The sequence below is a fragment of the Equus przewalskii genome, chromosome 10 (assembly GCF_037783145.1).
Source record: "Equus przewalskii isolate Varuska chromosome 10, EquPr2, whole genome shotgun sequence".
Taxonomy (NCBI): Eukaryota; Metazoa; Chordata; class Mammalia; order Perissodactyla; family Equidae; genus Equus; species Equus przewalskii.
The window spans coordinates 50,470,271-50,482,294 of NC_091840.1; the positions used below are offsets into that span (position 1 = coordinate 50,470,271).

Consider the following 12,024-nt stretch of genomic DNA (forward strand, 5'->3'; position numbering starts at 1 on the left):
ATTTATTTTTTGCTGAGGAAGATTAGCCCTGAGCTAACATTTGCTGCCAGTCTTCCTCTTTTTTTTTTGGTTGAGGAATATTAGCCCTGACCTAACATCTGTGCCAATATTCCTCCACTTTATATGTGAGCTGATGCCACAGCATGGCTGATGAGTAGGGGTAGGCCCATGCCCAAGATCCAAACCTGTCATCCCAGGTTGCCAAAGTGGAGTACGCTGAACTTAACCACTATGCTATGGCCCCTGAAAGTTTCATTTATTCATTTTTTTTTTAAGTAATACATGGGCACGAAACAAAATTCAGCAGGTCCAAACTGGTATGTGGGAAAAGCAGTTTCCTTCCTTCTGTCCCCTGGCCACCCAATTTCTCTCCCCAGGGTCGACTACACTCTTGTTTGTGCATCCTTCCAGAAATAATCTATTCTGCATTAAAATTTAAGTTTGAAAAGCCCCATCACTAGACAAACATCATGTTTAAATGATATTAATCCTTGCCAGACTGAGATGAGCCAAGCATAGGAGACTGCATTCTTCTGGCTCTCATCGGTGGAAGGGGCTGACCATCTTCATTATCTTCTTCATCTTTCTCTCTCTTTTTTTTTTTTTGGTGAGGAAGATTGGCCCTGAGCTAACATCTGTGCCAATCTTCCTCTATTTTGTATGTGGGATGCAAGCACAGCATGGCTTGACAAGCAGTGTGTAGGTCTGTGCCTGGGATTTGAACTCACGAACCCTGGGCTGCCAAAGCAGAGTGCATGAACTTAACCACTACGCCATGGGGCCAGCCCTCTTCATTATCTCTTGATCAAGATTGTCCTAAAGGCCCACCTGCAGTGAGCTGATTTTAAGGGCCAAAAATTGGCACCACTCTGGAAGAATTTGGGCCCCTGAAGTGTTCTGTTTGGCTGAATCATATTTCTTATTTGAATTTTAAAACGGATCTTCAGCTCTCTAGGCTTCCATATATCCTTTTTCTTACAATTTACATATTTATATTACCTGCTCATCCCCTTTTGGTGTCTAAATTATGACCATTTACCCAATGGTTCATCCACAAAAGAATATGCCACCACTGAAAGTGATAGATGTATGTTTAATAGTCTGGGAAGAGATTTCTGATATATAGTTAAATGAAAGAACAGGTTGCAAAAGAGCGTGATCCCATAAATCCCTACTAACTTAACTAATTAGGTGTATGTATGTACACTGAAAACATCTGAAGAATCAATACTAAAGGGCTAATGTTAGGTATGTAAGTAAGGCTACGGATTTTTATTTTATATGTCCATTCCAATTTTTCTAGAACAAACCCACGCTATTTGTGTAATAAAATATTATGAAAGCGGAAAATGAACCTGTTTCCCCTCTCGTCTCCTTGTATCCTAAAAGTCTGCTTTGGTTTTGCTGAACAGAAAATAAAGGCTTTGTGACTTCTGGGAAAGAAAAAGCACTGGCTAGCTGAGCTGATTTTTAAAAGTTGGGGCAAGTGGTCCTTTCCAGTGCACCTGAAATGCCACCACCAGGTGGCAGCCTGCTCCATCTGTTGAGTCGGTGGGCCTGCCTCATTCTTGGGATCCTAAATGCTTAGCGCAGACATTGGAGGCCTTTTTCTGGGTCCCAAATGTGACCAACAAGCCTGATGGGCCAAGCTGGCCCCTTGCTCTTCTTTTCTCTATATTCCACAGGCCAGAGCCAAGACTCTGGCCCAATGAAGGCGAAAGTCATCTTGGGCCCACCTTTGCCCCTAGAAGGAACATCCACTGACCACAAAACCGAGGAAGGATCCTAAAGTGGCTGCAGCTTACCGTGTCATCAACTCCTCTACCCAACACCACATCAGGATATAGTGATTCTCATTTATTTTTCACCCTCAACAAGGAGGTAGAAGGGCCTCTCTAATTTTGCTTTTTTCTTACTTCGGCAATATTCACCCCAACCCTCCTTTCTTCAGGGAGGCCTTGGTCAGTGGAAACAATCTCTGAGGAGTGCTTGAGCTGGTGGGGAAGGAGAAGCTCAAATAGAGAAAGATCCCCAAGGAATGGCGTCACTTTCCTGCCAACTCCCTCATGGCCTCCCTTTCAAAGCGAAAGGAGTGCCAGCCCTCAGCTTCAGTCAGATCTTGGGCTCCTAGGGCCTTGTACAAGTCCATGGCCCTCTTGTTCCAGTCCAGGACTGCCAAGCGGAACTGGGAGCAGCCCTTATCCAGGGCCACCTGTGGAAGACATCACTCATTTTCCAGGGGTCCAAAAGGAAGCAGCTTTCTCATCCTCCATTCAACCTGGGTGAGCCTCCCACACACCATGCCATTGTTTTTCCAGGCCCTAGCTTGTAGTCCCATCCCTCTCCTCACCTCGGCCACCTTTCTGATGATTTTGGAACCAATCCCCTGACCTGTTGTGGGGAGAAAAAGGCCAAAAGAAGAAGTGTTTGAGTTGAAGGGGATCAGAAAAGCCCATAGGCTGGGATTAGGACGCAGGGGATGACAGTCCGGTCTATGTGTTGCTTTTCTCCCACCCCAGCCTCAGCCTCTTCTCAGTACCCCGATACTCCGGCTTCACATAGATGTCTTCCAGATAAACGTTGCGTCCCGTCCACGTGCTGTAGATGAAATAATATAGTCCATAGCCCACCACACAGGGCCCTGAGAGAGAGAGAAAAAAGAGGGGTCAGGCTGCTGGGCACCTGGCGGAGAGACTTCTGAGGCAGACTGGAGAGGGGACCTCTGAGTCCCAATGTTCTTACCCTGTGGCTGCCCGGGGGCGGGAAGAATTTCTGCTACCAAACAGTGATAGAAAGGATTCTCTCCAAAGCCATCTGCTCTCAGGGCTGCAGAGATCGGAGTTGTGACAAAGAGAGAGAGAAAGAGGGCCTGGGTATGTGCCCAGCCTGGAGCTACTGCCTGGGGTGCCCATCCCTCACTTCCTCCCCAGCCTCCGTCAGGACCCAGGTGCTGGGCCTCACCTTCTTCAGTGATCTTCACCTGATCCGAGAGTTTCTCGTATTCAGCTAGCTCCTACGGCGTTGGGACAGAGGCTAGATCAGGCTAGGAGGGCCCCGCTGCTCCCGGAGCAGGACCCCAGGATGTGCCCCTCCCCCTGCTCCCACCTCTTCCTCTCCCTTCCCCCACCCCCGGACTCGGGCCGCGCCGTTCTGACCCCCTTTGAGACCCTGATTTCCGGCCCGCAGCCTTCACCCGAATCAGCCTCAGGATACTTCCACAGTCTCCCTCCTTGGCCTCTCGGATCCGCACGGAAGCCATCCCGATTCCCCACCGTCTGGGACCGGAGTCCAGAACCCCCACTTCCGTTCCTCAGGACCGGGCGAAGGGCAACTGGGATCCTTTAAAGGGCCTACAAACTCGGATTCCGGAAAGTCGAGGGAGCGGGGTGGTAGGGAAGTCGCCGGCTGGGCAGCGGAACACGCTCTCGGGGTCCGGCTGGGCTGCCCCACCTCCTGGTAGCCCCGAAATTCTGCTCCCGCAGGCGCGCACCCGCCAGCCAATCAGCTTGCAGAGTAGGCCCGTCCCCGCCTCCCCGTCCCCCTGGCCCCCGCCGCCAGCCCTGCCCGGGGACCGCGGGGTCTCGTGACTGAGCGGCTGGGCAAGGGTCAAGGCTGAACTGCTGAGGCTCCCTGGCTGTTATCATCTGGGGTCCTAGCCTCCATCGGAGAAGCCCCACGGCTCAAAAGTCACCTCCTGGTCCTTTAACGGAAGTATGCAGTGATTATCTGCTCTACCCTTCACTCTCACTCACCCATTCAAGCCCGCCCAGACCCTGAGGGAGCCCTAAACCCCCAGCTCTGAGAGCTGTTTCCTACAGCTCTAGAGTGGTTCAAAGTGTTACATCTCTTGGGGCATTTGTATTTTAAAATGGGTCAGGGAGAGGGTGATGAATTTCTATTGGTAAATGGTTAGGCCTTGTAAAATGGATAAGGGAAGATAATTGGGAGTAGGGGACTGGTTTCTTTTTAGTATCCACTAAATCACACTCAGAGACAATACTTCCTTATGAGGCCAGCCTCAGAGGCCTGGGAAAATACTGAGAGGAGCTCAGAGCAGATACCAGGCACTGTGCCTACATTATCTTAATCCTCATTCACAGTAACCCCATAAAGTAGGTATTATTTTTCATATTTTACAGACAAGGACACTGAAGCACAATGGTGGAGTGACTTACCCACAGTCACCCAGCTAGGTATTTGGTATTCCATGTTTCAGTTCTAGTCCTGATGGAGGATGCTACTTGGGGAGCAGGGCAGGACTGTTTCTAGACCTCAGGCCTGTCAAGGCAGCCTTCCCAGGTGGGCAGAAGGCTGGGAGGAGCCAGGTCAGGCTGGAGAGGAGGAAAGGGGAAATGTGGTGCTTTCCCTCAGCTTATAAACTTGCTGGCAGTGGGGGATGATAGGGGAGGAACTCTGTCTCTCACTCTGTTTATCCTCAGAGGGGCTATAGGGTCAGTACTTCTGTCTCCTGCCCCCCTTCTCCCTTCAAGGCAACCTTTAACGCTCCACCAACCATGTGCAAGGCTGCCTGTCCCCATGCATTCTCCTCAGAGTTGTCTGAGCCACACAGAGGACAAGGGCTGATTATGGAGAGCAGAGGCCCACTGGCCACATTGCCTCAGTGGCTGCCGCTGCTGCTGCTGCTGCTGCTACCACTGCCTCACAGCCCCCAGGGACTGGCCCTGAGATATTTCTTCCTACCCAGGTGCAGGAGCTGCAGGAGCGAGATGGGGTACTCAGCCATGTCTGTGCTTAAAGGAACTACTCTTTGCCTCTGCCCTCTTCTTGTCTTTCCTCCTCCGGCCTTGTAGCAGTGCCTCTCCCTCTGTCGGTCTCTACCATATCCTTATTCCAGCTTATTTTCTCTTTCTGATAGAGGACCCAGGACCCTCCTGCTGTGCACCTCAGCAATGACCCAGGACAAAAGCCTGTCACCATCATGACCTATAACCTTTCTGAGATCACATAGTATAGGGTTGACCTAGCTCCTTGACCTAGTCCTCTGACCTTACCCCGTCTCCATCAGCTCTTCTCTTTTCCCTGTCTCCCTGTCCTTCTCTCTCCCTGAACTCCACCTTCCCCCACCCCACATTTATCCTCAAAGGGCACACCCCATGCACAGTCCTTCTTCTGTGTCCTTCCAGAACCTCCTCCTCCTTTGAGTCTCGAACTAGAGATCCAGAAGGAATGATTATCTATGGTGATACCAACCCAAAGGATGACTGGTTTGGGCTGGGACTTCGGGATGGCAGGTCTGAGATCTAAGTGCCCAGTCAGCGAGCCCAGCTTACAGTGGGCGCTGGACCCCGGCAGGACGATGGGAGGTGGTACCAGGAAAGCCAGATCTGGTCCTGAGGGGAGAAATATCTGAAGACGGGGAACAGTACCAAGTTTACTGGGCATCCCTTTGCCATTGTTATCTCATTTAATCTGCACAAAACCCCCAGGAAGCTACTGTTCTTGTCCCTATTTTTTCAGACGGGAATTCTGAGGTTCAGTCAGCAGTATATAAGTGACAGTCCTGAGTGAGCCAAGGATGCTAGCTGACTCTTCAAATGTGTGTTCTGTCTGCTGTACTTGGCTGCCTCTGAAGAAAGTGGTGGAGGCAGGCCCCAGGGGCCTCTGGTTCTGCCTCTCTCCTCCTTCTACAGGTGGATGTGAAAATCCTTGGGGACTCAGTGCTGCTGGGCGTGGGTGGGGAGGAGGTGCTGTGCTGGACAGGTCTCTGGGCCTCTGGCCAACAAACCCCAGCCCATCATGAGGATTGCGCTGGGGGGCTGCTACTCCCTGCCTCCAACCTCCAGTTGCCGGTAACTGCATCAGAGGGGCAGGAACCATGAGCAAAGCTTGTAAAGCATTGCTGGCTGGGTGACCATGGGGGTCTAAGTCCACGTTTTTGAGGAGAGGGGATGGGATGAGAGCCGCATCGGAGGAGACCATAAGCTTGTGTCTCTCAGAGGGGAATAAACTGAGAGTGGGGAAGTTGGGACTGGGTCAGATGTCCTGATTCTGACATCCCTGCATCTTTCCTTCCCGCCACTGGCTCCACGTGGTCCCTGCCTTGGATGGCTGCCTGTTCTGGGATAACTGGCTGGACTGATAGGCCCAGACCTCAGCGTCTGCCCCCACTAGCCTCAGAACCTGTGCTGTAGAGTCCCATCCTAGATATTCTTCCCTCCAGGGACTTGTGCAGAGTTCAGTTTCCAAGGTAAAGGCTGTTTCCCCCTCCATAGCCAGCTCCGTGTCTGCCTTCATCTGTCTCCCTCCACCACTAGCCCCACCCCCCATGAATCCCAGCCTTGAGGCCTCAGGAGGATCATTTCTGCCCCCAGACATTCCCAAGCCTCATGCAGAGACTTGGGCCTTCTCTCTGGACCTGGGACTCCAGCTGGCAGCAGGCTCCAGCCACTTCCTTGCCCTTGGGAGTCCAGAAAATCCTTCTTGGCTCAGCTTTCACCTCCAAGATCAAGTAAGAGGGGGGCTCTGCCTGTATTCAGTAGAGCCTGGGAGCAGGAGGGAGAAAAGGGGACTCCAAAATGTCAATATTAGGGAGGCTTAAGGGTGGGGGTGGGGGCCAGGGACACATCTTGAAGATGCCCACAGTAAACAAAAGACTTTTATTTAGATGGTATATTTACCTGGAGTGGATGTGGTTTTAGAAGGTCAAGCCAGGAAAACTAAGGCAGCATTTAGGTGGTGGAAACGACCAGTAGACAGAAGTATGGCTAAGAGGCAGAATTGAGGCAGCTAGGAGTGGGGCCACAAGGAGTGATGTGGTTCATTCTTTCCTCCCCAACTTATGTCCCTGGCCCATACACTCTGCAGAAGGTGGTCCTGTCTTCTAGGTTGGGGCCAGGGCTGGATCCGCCCCTGGTCTTGGGACTCCCTCTTCAGCTGAAGCTGGCTGTGTCCAGGGTGGTCTTGAACCAGGGGCCGAAGAAGGAGATCCTTGTTCTGCTCCCCTTGGGCGTTAGCTCCCTACTCAACCTCTGGCTCCAGCTGCAGGGGTGTCTCTTCCTGGGGACTTTTCCAGGTAAGAGAGAGTGATGTTCAAGTTCTTCAGTACACAGTCGGAAAGAACTAAAGAGAGGGAAAAAGATAGGAAGGGGTACATTTTTAGGGGAAGGAAACCTCTGGGAGGGAAGAAGAAAAGACCACAAGAGGAGAGAGGATGGGGGCAGCAGGATGAAGTGCTTTCAAAAACTTAGGTTGGAGAACTGGAAAAGAGGGCGGAGCTTCTGGATCCAAGCCACCCTAATGCCCTAATGCCCCCTCCATGCCACCTCCCTCTAGGAGAGGACTCTTCTGCTTCCTTTTGCTTGGACAGCCTCTGGGCACAAGGCCAGAGGCTGGACATGGACCGGGCCCTGAGCAGAAGCCAAGACATCCGACTCAGAGCCTAGGCAATGGCCCTGACACCACCTATTAAATCCCCACCTAAGAACCCCCTTTGGCCGTCACTCGTTCATTTATTCAACAGATATTTACTGTGCGTGTGCGATGTACCAGGCACTGTGCCGAGCACTGGGTTGTATTGATGAGCAGAAACAACCCTGGTTCCTGCCCTCTTGGTGCTCACAGTCCCCTGGGGGGGGCAGGCATTCATCACAGACAAACAAATAAGTGGGTAATTGGAAGCTGATAAGCGCCATAAAGGAGCAGTCAGGGAATTGTGAAAGCTTGGAGACCAGGGGCCTTAACCCAGTCTTGAGGGTCAAGGAAGTCCCCCTGAGAAAGTGGTGACTTCTCAGGCTGAGATTCTAGCAACAGCACCCACAGACACACGTACACACACACACACACACACACACACACACGATACAGGTCACTTTCTGGCTGCCAAGAGGCCACCTCCTTCCCCCAGCATTTACTCCCTTGGGACTTTAGTTTTCTCCCTCTGAGGCTGGGCCCAGGTCAGCAGGGAAGGGAAGAGATGGAATTCTGTTGTGCTTTAGACTGGCCACTGTGGTTCAAGGAAGGAGCAGCAGGGGGCGTAAGAGGGTCATAGAGAGCTGGGGGCAGGGATGCTGGGAAAAGGGGTGGAGGCAGCAGGGAGAAAGAAAAAGGGAGGAGAGCGCAGGAAGAAAGCTGCTTCTCTCTCTTCTAGCCTTGGACCACTTGCTGCATTCCCAGACAGATCTGTCTAATCTATTAAACAAGAACTGGCTTTTGCTGGTCTCAGCTGGGAAGAACAGACAGATTCAGGAATATCTCTGCCCTCAAAGAATATGGTGACCCAGCCCTCAGCCCCTAGACCTCTGGAGAACCCGGGTGCCCCAGTCCCTTACCCGGGGTACCCTCCTGCGTCAGCCCCCAGTTAACTGGGAAACCTTCAAGCCCAAGCCCCAAGCCCCAAGCCTCTACCTCAAAGCTCCCAGTCTTCAGCCCTCTTGGGAATCCTTATGTCTAGCCCAAAGCTCTTGGCCCCCTAGGGAGCCGTGGGGCTCCAGCCCTAAGTCCCCATGTCTCCATCCTCATCCCTCTCTAGAACCGTTAACCCATGCCCTATCTCCAGATTGCATGGAGATCCCAGTGTCCTCACCTCCTGGCTTCTTACAATGATTTTCCAACCAGTAACCTCCAACAGGGAGAGTTATTCATTGGACATACTGTCCCCTTCTGCAGTGATCAGCCAAGACCTAAATGACCCCAGGGTCAGGAGGCTCCAGGAATCTCTAGGGTAGAAGACACAAATCCTAGGCTCCTCCTTGGCCTCTCCCGGTCTCGAGTTTGCCGGGTCTGTAGCTACATCCACTTACTCAGAATGTTTTGTAGGAGAGTCCTCAGCGTGGCCAAGGAGCCCAAATGCAACTCTGGTTCCTGGGCAATGTTGAGTGTCAGTCTGGGCCCCTTGGATATGTCTATTCAACTGATACTTACTGAACGCCTACTGTGTACCAGGCACTGTTTTAGACACTGAGGATACATTGATGAAAAGGATAGACACATTCTCTGCTCTAATGAAGCTCACAGTATGGAGGGAGGGGTGGCTAGACAGACAGCCCACAGACAAGAAAAATAAGCAAGATCATTTCACATAGTGGTTAGTGCTATAAAGGGAATATAATCCTATAATATGATAGAGGGTGATAGACGAGGGGCAACATTAGCTGAGTGGTCAGGGGAGACCTCTCTGAGGCAGTGTCACTTGAGCAAAGACCTGAATAATGAAAAGAAGCCAGTCCTGTGGGGGCCTCCGGTGTGAACCAATGGGGAGAAAGGTTAAAGGGCTTGGACACACCTGGGTCCCCACCAAGGGGGTTTTGCTGAGTGGCAACTTCCTGACCTTGTTTCCCTGAGGAATCTCCCAGGGGCTGGCTTTTCTCTTCTCCTTCCACCCTACCCTGTCCAGGACACCGTGCACCCAACCTCTCTTTCTCCAGCCTGCCCTAGATTCCAAGATTCCTGATTACCATCCAGAGTTGTCTACACTCTTTCATTAAGACTGACTGCTTTGACACAGACTCTGCCAGGCCCCCACCAAGGGCACCTACAATGCCTGCCCAATGTCCCCTGCCTCTTCCACACCCCTAAAAACCTTTCCGGAGCTTGGCAGCCTACCCTGCAGCCTCCAGGCCTGTTCTACTCGCTCACTCCACCCTATGCACTGCCTCTCTCTTCCCCTCCCTCCTTCCCTCCCTCCCTCCCCTCCTTCTCTCTCTATCCCTCTATTTTTCTTTCTTTCAACTGACACTACTTGGCTGCTGACAGTATGCCAAGCACTGTGTTAGGTAGTCCACAAGGACTCCAAAGATGAAGAAGGCTTGATCCTGGCCCTGGAGAACCAGAGTCTTGAGAGAGGTAGATATGTAAAATGCTTGACTAGAGATCTCTATGAAGTGCTAGGGAATGTGGTTCCAAGTTCTACCAAGGATCATCAAAGAGGTGAGTTATTGGATATGTGAGCTTGAACAAATGGATTTGTTTCCCCATCTACAAAATGGGGAAGTTTCCCTACTCATGGGCTTGCTGTGAGGATTTGATGACATCATTGTAGGTCAAATACCTAGCACAGTGGTTGGCATATAGAAAGTGCTGTATATATGAGAGATATATTGAGCTTTCATTGATATCATTAACCTTGTGCATAGTTTTTGAAGTGTAAGTCTGAGCCTGACGGGTGTAAAAGATGAGGAAGGGTGTGTGATGTGGCCAAACCAGGGGCAAACTGACAAGGAATGAGCGCAGATGGGAGGTTCCTTGGGCCAAATGGCAAGAAGCCTTGTATGTCCTGCTGAGGAGTTGGGGCTTGATCTCATCAGCAGAGGAACAACTATGTTTCTTTTCTTCCTTCCTTCCTTCCTTCCTTCCTTCCTTCCTTCCTTCCTTCCTTCCTTCCTTCCTCCCTCCCTCCCTCCCTCCCTCCCTCCCTCCCTCCCTCCCTCCCTCCCTTCCTTCCTTCCTTCCTTCCTTCCTTCCTTTCTCTCTTTCTCTCTTTCTTTCTTGCCTTGATCTCATCAGCAGAGGAACAACTATGTTTCTTTCTTTCTCTTTCTTCCTTCCTTCCTTCCTTCCTTCCTTCCTTCCTTCCTTCCTTCTTTCTTTCACTGACAAGGAATGAGCGCACATGGGAGGTTCCTTGGGCCAAATGGCAAGAAGCCTTGTATGTCCTGCTGAGGAGTTGGGGCTTGATCTCATCAGCAGAGGAACAACTCTGTTTCTTTCTTTCTTTCTTTCTTTCTTTCTTTCTTTCTTTCTTTCTTTCTTTCTTTCTTTTCTTTCTTTTCTTTCCTTTCTTTCCTTTCTTTCCTTTCTTTCTTTCTTTCTTTTTCTTCCCTTCCTTCCTTCCTTCCTTTTTCTTTTGAGGAAGATTAGCCCTGAGCTAACATCTGCCACCAACCTTCTCTTTTTGCTGAGGAAGACTGGCCCTGAGCTAATATCCATGCCCATCTTCTTCTACTTTATATGTGGGGCACCTGCCACAGCATGGCTTGCCAAGGGGTGCATAGGTCTGCACCTGGGATCTGAACAGGTGAACCCCTGGGCCGCCGAAGTGATATGTGCCAACTTAACGGCTGTGTCACTGGGCCGGCCCCTCTTTTTTTTTTTTTAATTGTGATAAAATACACATAACATAAAATTTAGCATCTTAACCATTTTTAAGTGCATAGTTCAGTGGCATTAAGTTTCACAGCGCTGTGCAACCGTCACCACCATCCATCTCCAGAACTCTTCATCTTGCAAAACTGAAAGTCTGTGCCCACTAAATGATAACCTCCCATTTCCCCTACCCCCATATGTGTGTTTTGGAGCTCTCTTCTTTCCTTGTTCCTGTCTCTGCCAAGACCTATCTTGTCTGGAACCCAGACGGCTGGGTCCCTAGGATTTGGTGCGGAGGGGTATCAAGGGGCACAGACCTTATGACAGGCTCTGGATATGGGAGAGGGAGTGTGGGGGACTCTTATTCCCTTCCTCCTCCCTGGAGATGCTGGAGGGAGGGCTGGGTTCCAGGAGGAGGTTGGAGGTTTGTGATGTCTCTTTGCCCCCTTCCTTAGCTTATTTCTGCGTGAACCCCAGTGCTGCATTTAGTAGTGTGCTCCCTCTTCCCCAGCCTTCCTCATGCTGATCCTCACCTACAGGAGAAGAAGGCATGGATGGGAGCAACAGGTATCTCAGCCTTACCCCAGAACCCCCAAATGCACAGAAGATCCCAAGTGAGCTGGGGTATAGGGCAGAGACTGAGCCAGCGGTCCGGAGGCCATCCCCAGGCCTGTATTTGCCAAGCTGTGTGTATTGAGGGCAGGGTCCAGGCCTCATCTCTCCAGATCAAGTCTGGCCCATTTTGATCCTCCTTGCCTGATCAACGAAAGGGCAAGTTGCTTCCTGAGATTTCTTGCAGAAGGAGCCATTGCATCTTTAAGCCCAAATCAGCAACAGGCATTGTCTTCAATAGCTCTGTGGATTGCTTGGATATGGAGGATATACAGAAAGTCTAAGACAAGGGCCTGCTCTCAAAATCCTTATAGTCTGGTTGAAAAGATAAATACACACAAGAGTTTTCAGCCTAGTTGCTCAAGACAAAAA

At 51.0% G+C, this 12,024-nt stretch overlaps 2 protein-coding genes across 2 annotated transcripts; one reads left to right on the forward strand and one right to left on the reverse strand.

Annotated features, from left to right (window-relative positions):
• Positions 1-1,073: 1,073 nt before the first annotated feature.
• On the reverse strand, positions 1,074-3,701 carry SAT2 (spermidine/spermine N1-acetyltransferase family member 2). The gene is made up of 6 exons (XM_008530352.2): positions 3,194-3,701; positions 2,962-3,013; positions 2,743-2,826; positions 2,540-2,641; positions 2,351-2,391; positions 1,074-2,212 (listed from the first exon to the last, which is right to left on the reverse strand). Exons 1-6 carry the CDS (start codon positions 3,257-3,259, stop codon positions 2,045-2,047), a joined length of 513 nt encoding a protein of 170 aa, XP_008528574.1. The 5' UTR covers positions 3,260-3,701; the 3' UTR covers positions 1,074-2,044.
• Positions 3,702-4,586: 885 nt separating this feature from the next.
• SHBG (sex hormone binding globulin) lies at positions 4,587-7,449 on the forward strand. The gene is given in 12 exon segments (XM_008530353.2): positions 4,587-4,686; positions 4,689-4,705; positions 4,877-4,968; positions 5,145-5,331; positions 5,649-5,710; positions 5,712-5,767; positions 5,770-5,810; positions 6,104-6,161; positions 6,164-6,208; positions 6,333-6,469; positions 6,826-7,033; positions 7,294-7,449. Coding segments are annotated over 12 exon segments (1,113 nt in total). The 3' UTR covers positions 7,404-7,449.
• The last annotated feature ends 4,575 nt before the right edge of the window (positions 7,450-12,024 follow it).